Genomic DNA, 14,783 nt, shown 5'->3' with positions numbered 1-14,783 from the left:
CCGAAGGTTTGTTCTGAATTTATCGCTGAAGTCACCAGTCGGTCATCCCGACAAGCGCGGGTTTGAGTCCTCGCTAGGTGGATGGTGGCTTGCGAGCTCCCACGGCGGGCACCACGGCTCAGCATGAAATGCGTGAGAGCTTTGCCAGCGTCTTCCTGCCCGCAGCTCGGGCACACGGCCCTTCCCATTCCACCAGTCGGAGGCGTGGAGTTTCCTCATCAGCTGCTGCGTTCACAAACTCGGACTCCAGGTAATGCCTCGAGAGTTTCCTCATCAGCCATCTGGCGGACATCTGCCTCCAGCGAGGTGGGAGGACCCTGTGATGTGCTCGCCAGCTTGATGCTCTCGAGGTCCAAGTGTTGCGTTGTCAGAGGTGCCCTCACCACCCCCACCCCACAGCCCTCACGCCAGGTGTGAATATAAGAACGTCACGTTCAGAGGCAGATACAATCCTCGTTTAATATACACAGTACACAAATACAGACATCTTCCCTTCCCCTTAAAAAAACTGTCAATATAATATAAATGCTTTGTGATGTGCAGGTAGACGTGTGCGAGAGTAACAGAGAGAGGCAGAGAAAGAGAAAATCAGAGTCTGACATAATAATAATCAGTATATTTGGTACAGCGTCTTTCACATTGGGAGAATGTCTTAAAAACGCTTTATATGATATACTGTAAAGTGCAGTGACTGTGTGTTTTCTGGGCGAACGTCACAGTAATTTGTCCCACAAACAGCCACGGAGTGGAGCGAGTGACCAATTCCACTTGGGGGATTGTTGGCCAGGACACCGAGTGTCTGACACGTGCGGAAACCCATCACCCTTGCTTAGGAGTCTCCAACCCAAGCTGAGAAATCCATGCATCCCACCTACACGTGGACATTCCCCATAGATAGATTGTTGGAATGGAATGCGCAATCTCTCTCCCTGGAGGGACACATCCTACTTAACTAATTCCAGAAACTATTGTAGTTTGGTAAAAGCCAAGGCTTGGGGGAACCAAGTCTTGGGTTGGGGTAACTGCTGGAGTCTAACCAGCTAAAACTGTAAGCTTTCCCGCTGCTTGTCCAGCGAGGACCACCCTACCCTTTCGGACTTTGGCTTGCAGGGTTAACAGGACCCAAGTGGGAGCATTCCCTGTCCCCAGCGATGACTCTGTCCTTCTAAGTCCTGCTGATGAGCCAGGCTGGGCTGTGCTGTGATCAGCAGTGCCCGGAATACTGTGGACCCACCTGGCGAGAGGCTGCCGCCGAGGGCTGGCTCGATTCTGCCATTCAGAGAGACAGACCGACAGACAAACGGACGGAGAAGCCCAGGCGGTGGGAGTTTGCCCAATTTACTTGTTCGCGGTGAGGGTGAAGCACTTGTGCTGACGGTGGACGGCGGCGGCGGCGACTCCGGTGTGTTGCGGGTGCCACTTGCCCAGGCCCCTACCACACAGCCTCAGCTCCCGCAGCCCCTCCCTGCCGCTGAGCCCCTCCAGGGGCCCGGTCACCGAGCAACCTGGAGCACAGGCCAGAGAGAGCACATCAGTTACCGCGCTGCCCAGCCCATCCCCACCACATCGTCTCCTCTGGTAGCTTCTCCTCCTGCCCTTGTACACCTGTGATGTACCCCAGGGCTCTATCCTCAGCTCCTTTTGCTCATCTACCCATTCCCTCACAGGGTAAACTTCCATGTGTACCCGGTGACACCCGAATCTACCTCTCCTCTAGCCATGACCTGAGGTGGAGTCCTGCAGGGTTGTGGTTAGATCGCTCGCCTCGCAAACGATGGGACCCGGGTTCGATTCCCGGGCAAGGCAAAACCTTAGGCAAGTTTCCTCACTCCACACGCCTCGGTTTACCCAGCAGTAGGTTGGAAGCCGGTCGTTAGTCGATTGGCAACTCGCTTTCCGGGCAGTAATAATCCCTTCAAAGAATAATAATGATTTAGTAACTCAATCCACGACTGTTTGTGGGACACTGCTGTGCACAAAACTGACTACTGCCTTTCACCCACAAAATACACAGTCACTCCACTTTACAGCATATTCTATGAAGCTTTTGGAGACCTCTCAAAAATGTAATAAAGCGCGGAATCAAACCAAAAGATTGTTATTATTATTATTCCAGCCCTTTACCCCACTGTGTGGGCGCTATTATTACTCTAATAATGTCCTTACTTAATAATATTACTGTAAAGTGTAGTGACTGTGGTCCCATAGGCCAACTTGGTATCCGATTTGCACACAGCGACATCCCACAAACAGCCATGGACTGAGTGACCAATATTATTGGAGGATTGTTGGCCAGGACGCCGAGAGAGAGAGAGAAACTCCGTGATCTATCAATCAACGTGTTGCCAGTTTTCTCTTGATTGAATATCTCTTGATTTACGGCACAAATCAAGAGATATTCAACTGACTGACCAAAAAGGTTGGTCATCACCGGCCTTGACTGTGAGCTTGAAGTCCCTAACCTGGGCTCGAACCCTGGGACACTACCCTGCGCGAAGGGCGCTATTTAAATCCAAGTTGTTGATGATCCTGAGATGAGGGTGACAGAGAGCCAACGAGCAGTCCCCCGCCGTACCGACACTCACCTGCCAGGCTCAGGTACTGCATCCCAACACTCCGCCCGGCAATGGCCAACAGCAACCGCTCCAGCCCCCGCCCCGTGATCCCGGGATTAGCCGAGAGATCCAGGGACACCAGAGACCCACACAGCAACAGGCACCTGCCGGGTTAGGGAGGAACACACAGCTTTACCGCACGTAGGGGCAAATGTAGCCACGTTCCCAGCTCAGCAACAGCACGGGTTAGAGGCAGAGTAAAGCTCCGTCCTCGCTGTCCGCCCACACTCCCAGGTCAGTGACAGAGCAAAGCTCCCACAAACCTCCCACTCTGTCGGGTTTACCCCCCCACACCCCCCCCCCCCCCCCAAATCACCTGAGACTCGCACCCTCAGCTCGGCTCCCAGAGAGCAGGGCGGAGCTCTTTGGCACATTCAGCTGATGTGAAAGCCGCTGTGTAAATGGATATTGTATCCACATAATTACTCTGTCGTAACCCCAGTCTTCAGCGGGCTCCGACCTTCTCTACATTCTGCTCGGCCCTTCCTCGGCGGCCAGGCCTTCAGCCTCTCAGTCCCCTACCCTCAGGAACCACAATCCCTTCGCCTCACCCTCTCCCTTACCTCCTTCACGGCCCATCTCAAGAACTTCCCCTTTGACCGCGCCGTCGGTCACCCTCCTACTCCCTACCCTCCTCCCCTCCTGATCCCAACCCCCCAGCTCGGGTGCAATCCCTCGACTGTCGAGCGCCCCGAGACGTCGTCCCAACACAAAGTCTCTGTGTAAATGTCATTTGTTGTTGTTGTTGTTGTTGGGGAGATGCGGAGACCGGGCAGTTACCTGGACAAGTCACTGGCACATTCGTCTGTCAATCGATTTCCCGACAGGTTTAGATGGGTCAGAGCACATCCCTCCTGGTAGAGAGAGGGAGAGAGAGAGAGAGAGAGAGAGTTCACACCAACACTTCCTGTTATTGTGCTCGTCGGGTTCAGGCGATTGTGTGTTCGAGGTTTTGGGGTACTCTGAGCTCACAGTCTAGGCTGAAGCCCCAGTTTTGTGCACAGCAGTGTCCCACAGTCGTGGATGAAGTGACCAAATTACTATTATTATTTTTTGAAGGGATTATTACCCACCCCACCCACCAACAACCGGGTTCCTACTTACTGCTCGGTAAGCAGAAGCACGTGGAGTAAGGAAACGGAATCGAATCTGGGTCCTCTCGCTTGCGGGGCGAGAGCGCTAACCAATACGAAACAACCCTCCCCCGTCCCCACTTACCTGCCCCAGGTATCTGACCAAGGGCTCCAGGAAATGGGGGTCTGCAGGGCTACTGGCCACACAGCTCAGCTCCAGGCGAGTCAGGCTCTGGTGGGGCAGGCTCCTCAGGGCTGTCTCCACCCCAGAGCCCAGCTGGTTGTGGGATAAAACCAGGGTCTTGAGGTGCACGGCCTCTGTGGGAAGAGCGGGGCAAAGACAACGACGACAACAACAACGGTTACAGTTGTACAGCGCCTTTCATGTCGGAAGGACGTCTCAAAGCGCTTCACAGGATTTACTACAAAGTGTAGTGACTGCGCATTTTTGGAGGTGAACTCAATATATGCACACACACACACACACACACACACAGAGGATACAGAGATAGATAGATAGAGATACAGAGAGAGATACAGAGAGAGATACAGACAGACAGACAGACAGGCAGGCAGGCAGGCAGGCAGGCAGGCAGGCAGACAGAGAGGAACTATCTCCTCTGGTGGGGGAATCTAGAACAAAGGGGACATAGTCTTACAATGAAATCCGGGCCATTCAGAAGTGAAATCAGGAGGTAGTTTTTCAACCAAAGGCCAGGGGAAAGCTGGAACTGTCTCCCCCAAAAGGGATGCTGAATCCATTCACGTCGTCAAGACTGAGGCGGATCAGATACTTGTTAGGTCAGGGGATCGAGGGACACGGGGCAAAGGCGGGTAAATGGGGGTTTGAGGTGCAGATCAGCCATGATCTTATAGAATGGGGGAAGAGTTTCGAGAGCTTGAATGGTCTATTCCTTTCCTATGTTTCCCACACCCGTTGCACACGCACACTACATACCCACCCACAGATCACGCCAACACACACCCAACATCACACCCGCCCCCTCTCACATGCCCACCAACTCACAGAAACCCCCTAGCACACACTCACACCCGCTCTTCCCCCCCCCCCCCCACCCACGACGAGTCAAGCTGCAGGCTTACCCGTAATGGCCTCGGCCAGCAAGGGCCGCTGCTGGTGGAAAAGCCTGGCTGTCAGCCGGCAGGCCTGCAGTCTGAGGGTGCTCAGGGCGGGGCAGCTGGTCAGCAGGTGGGCGACGGAGGGGGCGCAGGCATCTCCCAGGGGATTCAGGCTCAAATCCAACTCCTCCAGACTCTGAAACAACAACAACAACAACAATCCCAGCGTTCGCAAATCCTGAGATGTTCACAACGCTCCACAGGGACTTGGTGGGTCGATGCCCTGTAATAATAATCCTTGCCTTTGGTATCACACCTTCGAGACATCTCAAAGCGCTTCGCTCGAATACACTGCACAGCGTAGTGACTGCATATTTCGTGGGCGAAAATGCACTTGTTACTGACTCACCGACCAGTGGAAATAATGCTCGATATTGACTCGCTCACAACCCCTCATCACTTTAAAGGCTTCGATCAGGTCACCCCTCAACCTGCTTTGATCCAGCAGAAAGACTCGCATTGCTCCAGCCTCCGCTCGTCAGCCAAACCGCTCATCCTCTGTTTCATCCCAGTAAATCTCCTCCGCACCCTCTCTATCGGCTTAACGTCTTTCCTAAAGTGTGGCGGCCAACGCTGGACACAGTATTCTAACTGGGCTCCAGCTAACCAGGCACACAGGTTTAGCGTTATCTCTTTGCTTTTATATTCTACACTCCTCGTTGATAACTTGTGGCACAATCTGCCAGAGTTTTGCCCACTCACTTAGTCTAGCTGGGTCCCTTTGTAACTTCCTGCTCCCATCTACACAACTTACTGTGTCTCCTAACTTGGTGTCATCTGCAAATTGGATGCAAAATTCTATTCCTTCGTCCAAGTCATTTATATCCACGTTGAAAAGCTGAGGCTCCAGTACAGACCCCTGGGGAACAACACTTGTCATGTCCCGCCAATCAAAGGAGGTTCTTTTTATCCCTACCCTCGGGTTCCCATCTGACACACACAAGAGCCCCAGACACACAGACACTCACACACAGCCAGACTGACCTGGAAGCTGAGGTGGGAGGGCCTGAGAGTGGCGTCACACAGAACCCTCAGGCCGGGAGCTGTGATGTGGTTGTTGGCCAGGTCCAGGCGGGCCAGGCCGGGCAGGGTGCTGAGGGTGTCAGCCAGCTCCCCCAGCAGCCTGTCGCACAGTCTGTCCCCGCTCAGACACAGCTCCCTGGTGCTGTTCTGCTGCTTCAGGGCACGGAGCACGGGGGGCAGCCTGACCGGTCCCAGGCTCAGGTTAGCCAGACTGAAACACGCACTGTTCTCCTGCATCTCCATGATCCTCAGCACCAGCCTGTTCTCAGCTACAGACAGATGGAGAGAGCGAGAAAGAGGAGAGGGAGATATCAGAGACATAGAACAGAGATATCAGAGACAAACTGTGGAAGTCGTGTAAAATCCGATGCAATCAGTAATCCTCATTATATGTGTGTAATTTAACGCAGCCGATCAAGATCGAATTTTTTTTCCCCACTATTCAACGCGACTTCACCTGTGACCACGTGCGCACTGACTGGCAAACGTTGGAATGAGGGCATTGAATCGCGGGAAATGAAGATCTTCTGCGCATGCGTCAACGGATCAAGAGCTTGTTTCCCTTGATTCAAGGCCTCCAATTAAGTGGGAGAGCAATGGAGGGTAGGGGAGAGGAGTGGCGTTCCAGTTAGGAGGTGATTACTGCACGTAGTGAAAAGAAATCTAAGTGAATTCGATAGGAAACTGGATGGGACTCGGGTGAATGTACGATTTAATAATAATAATAACGATTGTAGCGACAGGAGTGGTCCAACCGGCGGCCCGCGGGCCACATCCGGCCCGGGGGATGATTTAATCCGGCCCGCGAACTGTTTCCAACTTCATTTGGCCCTCAGCAGCCAAAAGGTTTGACACCCTCCCTGATTTAAGACGATCAAACGATTTATAACGTGTGCAAGTTTAACTGTATTGCACTGCGGTACTTACCTGTAGCCAGGCTCTGACATGCCCTCTTGTACCTGTCTGAGAGGGGGGGCAAGTCCCAGGACATCACTTCCGCCAACACCTGTGGAAGAGGCGGTCACAACAACTTGTGTTTACACAGCGTTCTTCGCACGGGTAGTGCCTCGGAGCGTTAAACAGTGGCGGAGCCTGGCGCCAAGCCGGGCAGAGAGAGAGGGGCGGTTGAAGAGGAAAGCCTTCAGGTGCGATCTGACGATGGGGGGGAAGAAGCTAGGCGGAGAATTCTAGAGGTTCGGGGCACGGTGGCTGAATCTCAACATCACCAAACCCTACAACCTCTTCAGTCTCTTGTAATAATATTAATAATAATCCTTGGATTTGATGTACAGCGCTTTATCACGTCTTCGAGACGCCTGAAAGCGCTTCGCAGAATATACTGCAAAAGTGAATTGACCGTGTACTTTGTGCACGAAAATCGGCAGCCAATTGCGCACAGCAGCGTCCCACAAAAAGTCGTGGATTGAGTGACCCAATGATTACTTTTTTTAAAAAAAAGGTACAATAACCCCTGGAAAGCGATCTGTTCATCAACTAACAGCCAGGTTCCTAATTACTGCTTCGTAAGCAGAGGCGTGCGGAGTCAGGAAACTTGCCCAACACTTTGCCCTGCCCGGGACTCGAACCGCAGCACACAGCGCGTCCTCCCGAGGGTCTCACCTCCTCGTTGCTCTGGAGCACGTGCAATACGGGGTCGTCGGAGGCCAGCAGCGCCCCCTCTTTCTTCAGCGTCAGCCTCGGCCGCAACCCACACTCCTTGTAGTACCTCTGAGAGGCCTGTTCTGCCAGCCAGCTGATGTCACGAGTCTCGCTGTCTCTGGGGAGTCCCAAGTGCGGGTTACACACGCAGCACACGCGCCACCACCGCACACAGCACACCACACGTACACCAAACAACACACCACACGCACTGAACGGGGACATCACAGTGCATCAACGATACTCCTTGGGTAGATAATCTGTTTTGTCGGGGTTTTAAAATACACAATCCATTCACTTTACAGTATATTCTGTGAAGCACTTTTGAGTCATCTCGAAGACGTTATGAAGCACAAGACCAAATGCAAGGATTATTATTATTATTATTATTATTATTATTAAGGGACACGCGGGAAGGACTGGTAATTGGACTTGAGGTACAGCTCAGCTATGATCTTATAGAGTGGCAGAACAGGCTCGAGGGGCTAAATGGCCGACTCCTGCTTCTATTTGAAAAGGCGCCTTATCGCATCAGTTTCAAAGCGCTCCGCGGGATATATTGTAAAGTGTAGTGACTGTGCATTTGTAGGCAAACGCAGCAGTCAAGTTGCACGCGTCAACGTCCCTCAAACAGCCGAGAAGTGAGTGACCGATTTTATTTGGGGGGGGGATTGTTGGCCAGGACACTGGGGGAGAAAGAGGGAGAGAGAGAGAAAGAGAAAGTCCCTTCTCTTTACCGGAATCTTTAATGTCCACCTGAACAACTTCTCATCCCAAAGGACAGCATTTTAAGCTCATAGTCTCATCTCGGCTGACGCTCCGGGGCAGTGCTGGGGCACCATTGCCATAGGTGCCGTCCTTGCAAACCTACAGCGCGGAAGGAGGCCATTCGCCCATTGACTCCGCACCGGCTCAAAGAGTAAGATCGCTTCAAACGCACAGCTCCACTGTTACACCCGAACCTCTTCAAGCCGCTCTCTTTCATATAATAATAATAATAATCCCTGCATTTGATACAGCGCGGCTTCGAGTTGTCTCAAAGCTCTTTGCTAGAGCTGCAAAGTGTAGTGACTGTATATTTTGTGGCCGAAAAACGGCAGCCAATTGCGCACAGTAGCATCCGACAAACAGTCGTGGATTGAGTGACCGCATTATTATTTTTTTTTTAATTTAATTTTTAATTGATTATTACCTCCCGGAAAAGCGATCCGCCAATCGAGTAACAACCGGGTTCCTACTTACTGCCAGGTAAACAGAGGTGTGCGGAGTAAGGAAACTTGCTAAAGTTTCTCCCTGCCCCGCCCGGGAATCGAGCCCAGGTCCTCTCGCTTGCGAGGCGAGTGCTCTAACCGCTGAGCTTCAGGACTCCATATACTCATCTACTTCCCTCTTGAAACCCACGATGGACTCGATTTAACATCTTACCCGAAGGACAGCGCCTCTGACAATGCAGCGCTCCCCCCACCCCCCCACCAGCAATGCACTGAAGTGTCACCGAGTGGAGACGATAGGGACTCAAACCCCGACGTGGGGCTTCAACCCACAACCTTCTGACTCAAGAGGCGAGAGAGAGCACTGATCTTACCTGTGAGGGACTGGGATGAGGAACAGCTTGTCCTGCACTCTGACCCGCACCCGGATCACTGGAGCCACAGCAACCAGCACTGGCTGTGCCACGCTCTGTAACAGCCAAATCACAATCCTTACCACTGACATAGCGCCTCATCACATCGTCCAGACGTCTCAAAGCGCTTCACACAATACACCTGTAATGTCAATTGACTGCATTTTGTTGGTGAAACACGGCAGCCAATTGCGCACAGCAGCGTCCCTCCCCCCCACAGTTGTGGATTTGAGGGATTATTACCCCCCCCCCACCCCCGGAAAACGGTTCGCCAATCGACTAACAACCAGGTTCCTACTTACTGCCGGGTAAACAGAGTCGTGTGGAGAAAGGAAACTGGCCTAAGGTTTCACCCCTTCGGGAATCGAACCCGGGTCCTCTCACTTGCGAGGCCTTTCTGAAGACCCTTTCTGAAGACCTTCCTCTTCGGTCACCCTCCTCCCTGCCCCCGCCCCCTCCTGATCCCAAGCCCCCAGCTCAGTCCAAATCCCTGACTGTCCAGCGCCTCCTTGGGATGTTCTCCCGATGTGAAAGGCGCCGTGTAATGGTGAGTAATTGTTGTTGAAACTGTTAACCTCTATCCCCCGCCCCTCCAACCAGCTGAACACGGCCACATTACCGGGGTTTGGGACAGTCTCGTGGTCAGGGTCTCTCGGCTGCTCTCAGACTCCGAAGGCACGGAAGCCCCCAATCCCTGCTCCCCGCTCCTTCCGCTCCTCCCCAACACCGTCCTGTCCACGATCTGCGTCATCCTCATCTGTCGGCTTCTCCTCTTGTTCTTCAGGCCCAGCCTGGAGGAGGAGACGGAGGAGGAGGAAGTGTGGGTGGTGGGGGCTAGGGTCAGGGACTGGACTTGGCTCTCCTCTGAGCTGCCAATGGCTGCCCGCTCCGAGCTCCCTGCCCCCCAGTGCTGCTCGCCCCTGGCTCTCTTCCTCGGCCTGGCTAACCTCAGGTCATCCTCCAGCCAATCCTCAGCCAGGTCCTGCTCCTCGGGGACCAGAGCCGGCCGGTCGGAGCCCGCCAGCGGAGGGGGAGGAGGGGAGGTGGAGTGGCCGGGCTCCAACAGCCGGGATTTGGCGCTGCCCAGACCACGCATGGCCTGCAGGTAAACGGCCCTCCCCGCATTTGGAGCCTCCAAATCCCTCTCCTGGTTCCTGCCACGGGAGGAATCCCAATCCGTGTCCGGTTCGTCAGGAAAATCCCGGTCATCGCACAAGCCCGGTGGCGAGAGCCGGTCGCCTTCAGGTGCTTGACCCGACTGCTGCCCCGTGACCCTGGGTCTTCTCTTCACTGAGCGAAGCAGCACCATGAGATCTTCATCACCATCTTCTTCATCATCATCATCAGAGCCAACGTCACCCACAGAACCCCAGCCTGGTCTGTTAGTGCCGGACGCCTGGGTGCTGGATGACGAAGGGTCCCCAATATGTTGGGCCAGGTGCCCAGCCCCTCGCTGTGAAGGGTGCGGGAGGTTTCTGTTGCCTGCCGACAGCTCACTGGTCTCCTGCAGACGCCTCTCTCTGCCTCGCTCCCTCGAGGGGAGAGAGACAGACAGCTCCGAGCGCTCAGAGTCAAACAGGTCGCTCTCCTGGCTGGCCTGACCAGCCCGCCGTGGGCCTGCACGCACACAACAGGAACACAAGAGGTCACGACAATAACATCATTAATAATAATAATCCTTGCGTTGGTTGCAGTGTCTCATCGTGTCGTCGAGACGTCTCAAAGCGCTTCACAGGATACACTGTTAAGTGAATTGACTGTAATGTTTTGTGGGCGAAATTTACACGCCTCTAACTTACCGCTAGTTAGAGCTGCCTTCAGCAGTCTCTGTGTCTGGCAGCACTGCTGCTTGGTGTCTTTGTCCAAGTGTTTGCTGTACGTCTGGTACCAGTCAGACAGGCTGTCCAGCGGGCTCTGACCCTGAGAGGCGCAAACATCAAGCAGGGAGTCAGAGACACAGACCGTCGCACAGCACCTCCCCCCGACACAGCACTGTCACATGCAACACGCTACTGCCACACAGGATCGCCACACGTCACGCCACCACCGCATGGCGCCGCCACGACCTCATGGGATCGTCACGGGTGTCTGACACATGCAAACCCAGAATATTGATCCTTACGCCTGACGCTGAGACGTTTCAAAGCACAAAGCGCATTACGGAATAAGCTGTAAAGTGCAGTGGCTGTATGTTTTGCGGGCGAAACACGGCAGCCAGTTTGCATGGCCGCGTCCCACAAACAGGAGCGAGTGCCAATTTTATTTGGGAGATTGACGGCCAGGACACCGGGACAGAGGAACTCCCATCTCCTTTCCAATAGCGCCGCAGGATCTTTGACGCCCACCTGAACAGGCACAGACAGGACCTCGGTTTAACGTCTCATCCGAAGGACGGCGTCTCTGACAATGCAACAACCACACCCCCCACACCCCTCCCAGCGATGCATTGGAACGTCAGCATAGACAGTGTAACTCCATGTTACATGGAGTTTGTGGGGAGAGAGGGCGCCTGACCCCACAACCTTCTGACTCAGAAACGAGAGCGCGCGCGAGAGAGAGCGAGAGCGAGCGCTGCCACTGAGCCAGGCTGATCGTTCTCGAGATTCCAGACCAGACAAGAGCGTCACATGTGGTGTGTAACGCCGTGAGTGTGAGCAGGGATGGATTATCCCGGCATTCCGCAGACACTGGAGGAAAGCCACTGTACCTTAGCGTTGAGCACGGTGACCGAGGCTCCTCTCTGGATCAGCAGCTCGGCCACCTGGAAGTTGCCGCAGGTGATGGCATCGTGGAGCGGAGTGATCCCCTCACAGCGAGAGCCCCCGGGGTCGTTCATGTTCACACCAGAGTCCAGCAGCAACTGCACAATCTCTGGGAACCGAGAGAGATTTAATGAGAGGGAGGAGAGGAGAGAGAGAGGGGAGAGAGAGAGCCTGTGGGGTGGCGGGGAGAAAGAGAGAGCCTGTGGGAGAAGGGTGTGGGAGGGAGCAAGCAGGGGAGAGAGGGAGAGACAATGAGAGAAAGAGAGAGCAGGAGAGAGGACCTCCGACTATGGTGTGACTGAGTGCTTACCCAGGTGGCCATGGTTACAGGCTTCATGTAGGGGTGTCCAGCCACAGTAATCCCGGGGGTTCAGAGGGTGACCCTGAAACACAGTCGGGGGGGAGGCGAGTGGGGTCAGTAACACACATGAGAAACGTCAATACTGCACACAGCTGCTTCACTCCCCGACGGTCTCCCTCCCCACCAACCCCTTCCCTCCCTCCGGCCATACAGCTCAATATTTGCTCCCTCCCCCACCGTCAGACAGTGGTTTAGGGAGTTCCTGGGGCGTAGTGGTTAGAGCCCTCGCCTCACAAGCGAGAGGACCCAGGTTCGATTCCCGGGCAGGTCAGGGCGAAACATTGCGCGGGCGCAACGCAGCAGCCAATTGCGCACAGCAACATCCCACAAACAGTCGTGGATTAAGCGACCATTTTTTCCCTGGAGGGATTATTAACCCTCGGAAAGCGATCCGCCAATCGACCAACAAGCCGGTTCCTACTTACCGCTGGGTAAACAGAGGCGTGTGGAGTCAGGAAACTTGCCTGAGGTTGTGCCCTGCCAGGAATCGAACGCAGGCCCTCCGGCTTGCGAGGCGAGTGCTCTAACCACTGAGCTACTGGTTATTGTTACAGCACTGGGAGGTGGTTTGGACCCAGTTGCTCTCACCTTTGCCACCAGATTCTGGGCGTGTCTGAGATTCCCCTCGATGCAGGCTCTGTGCAGCACAGTCTCCCCTTTCTCATTCCTGCGGTTCCACTGTGGGTACAGAGTACAGCCGGTCACAGCTCGACAACAACAACAACAACTGAGCGCCACCCAGGCAGGGTAGTGTCTCAGAGCGCTAGACTGGGGCGGAGCACGACCCCTAGCAGGGGGAAGGGGACCGCAAGCGCATCAACACCAACATGGGGATAGAGGTTCACAGTTTCAACAAGAATTAATCACTTACACAGCGCCTTTCATGTTGGGAGGACATCCCCAAGGCGCTAGACAGTCAGGGATCTACACCCCAGCTGGGGGTTGGTCTCAGGAGGGGTGGAGAGCAAGGAGGGTGGGGGGTAGAAGGGTGACCGAAGGCACAGGCGAAGAGGAGGGTCTTGAGACGGAACTTGAAGGAGGCAACGACTTTTTGAACTCCTGATTTTTAAGCCCTGTTGGCCGTGTGTGTGTGTGGTCTTGACTACTCACTGTGTGCTCGTGTGTGGGTGTGCGCCCGTGTTGTGTGTGTACGCGTGCGTATCTGTGCTGTGCGTGCACGTGCCTGTATGTGGGTGCATGTGCGTGCGTCTGTGCGCGAGTGTGTCAGTTCTGACAGGAGTAGTCCGGTACAATCACCTGCTTTGTCCTCCTCCTGCCTGGGTTCAGCTTACTGTAACCTTCCAGGTCCTCCTCATCTGTCAGGGAAGATATATTAATAATACTATTCCTTGCATCTGATAAAGCTTCTTATCACGTCCTTGTAGTGTAGTGACTTGTGTATTTTGTGGATGACATGTCAGATCGTATGTGACAGTACATGTGTATCAGCCTCATCCCCTACACACACACACCACTCTCAGTCACACACCTCGCCACCCACCCCCCCCCCCACCACTTGCCCACGTACCGCTGTCTGACAGCTCCAGCTCGCTCTCCCCCAGGGGTTCACTCTCCTCAAGTGTCTCACTGCCCTCCTCCTCCTCCTCCTCCTCCTCGCTGCCTGCCTGGTGCTGAGCCAGTTCCTGTAGCCTGGCCTGAGTGCCCTCAGCCTGGGGCAGGCCTCGCTTCTGCTGGGCCGACAGCAGCAGCCGCAACACACGCACCTGGGACAGGGAGAGAGGAGAGAACGAGGGTCGAGGTCAGGGCCTGCAGACCAGCGACACTCAACCACCCCAGCCCTCCCTCCCTCCTTCCCAGCCCAGCACATCTACACCGCCCCCAACACAGGTTACACATCTATATCTATACTAATAACGACGAAATGCCCATGTGTCCGTCCGCCATTAACGCAAGAACTGATTTGACGTAGAGACGCGGTTTGTACCTCATCAGAAGGGTCTTGCGTGGGGGAGTGTCATGGGCGTATTTTGTATTGGGGGAGATCTCCTATCATTGAGGAGCGGTGACCTAAACACGTGTATGGCAGTTTTGCTTAAGGTGTACACACTGTGTTTGTGGCACGTGAAGTGGTTTGTGAGATTTACATTCCACATTGGATTCTTTGGTTGCAAGCGTAACTGCAATGAGCACGGCTACTGAATAATAATAATACTTGAGAGAGAGAGAGAGAGAGAAAGAAAAGGTATAATGTGTGAGCAGTGACCTGGAGAGGGGTGCTGTGGGCGCGCTCGGCGCTCTCCAGTGCTCTCTGGTAACACGGCTCCGACTCCTCAAACTCCTGCCCGTCCTCCTCTCTGGCCAGCGCCACGTTCAGCCACGTCTCGCATTCCTGCAACAAGCGATACTGACACAACCTGCCTGAGCACAGCGTTCTCCCCCGTGACCCTCACCTTCCCCAACTTCCCTTCCCTTCCCCACCTCTCCACCCTCTCGCTCCTCTCCCAACTTCAGCGACCAGAGATACTGGCAAAAACTACCCCAAGCAGGAGCATTCACCCCCATCGT

At 54.4% G+C, this 14,783-nt stretch overlaps 1 protein-coding gene across 1 annotated transcript; it reads right to left on the bottom strand.

The window, feature by feature from the left end:
* Positions 1–1,220: 1,220 nt before the first annotated feature.
* Positions 1,221–14,636, bottom strand: tonsl (tonsoku-like, DNA repair protein; the record flags this gene model as incomplete). The annotated part of the gene is made up of 17 exons (XM_042346696.1): positions 1,221–1,505; positions 2,586–2,719; positions 3,396–3,469; positions 3,834–4,006; positions 4,793–4,964; positions 5,813–6,120; positions 6,779–6,857; positions 7,472–7,628; positions 9,096–9,190; positions 9,754–10,751; positions 10,934–11,054; positions 11,842–12,005; positions 12,207–12,279; positions 12,846–12,935; positions 13,515–13,573; positions 13,786–13,981; positions 14,482–14,636. Coding segments are annotated over 17 exons (3,215 nt in total), but the record flags the coding sequence as incomplete, so codon positions are not given.
* Between the last annotated feature and the right edge of the window lie 147 nt (positions 14,637–14,783).

This window comes from Callorhinchus milii, unplaced genomic scaffold, assembly GCF_018977255.1.
Source record: "Callorhinchus milii isolate IMCB2004 unplaced genomic scaffold, IMCB_Cmil_1.0 Scaffold1365, whole genome shotgun sequence".
Lineage (NCBI taxonomy): Eukaryota > Metazoa > Chordata > Chondrichthyes > Chimaeriformes > Callorhinchidae > Callorhinchus > Callorhinchus milii.
Note: the sequence above shows the minus strand (reverse complement) of the source record. Positions and strands in the feature narration are given on the sequence as shown.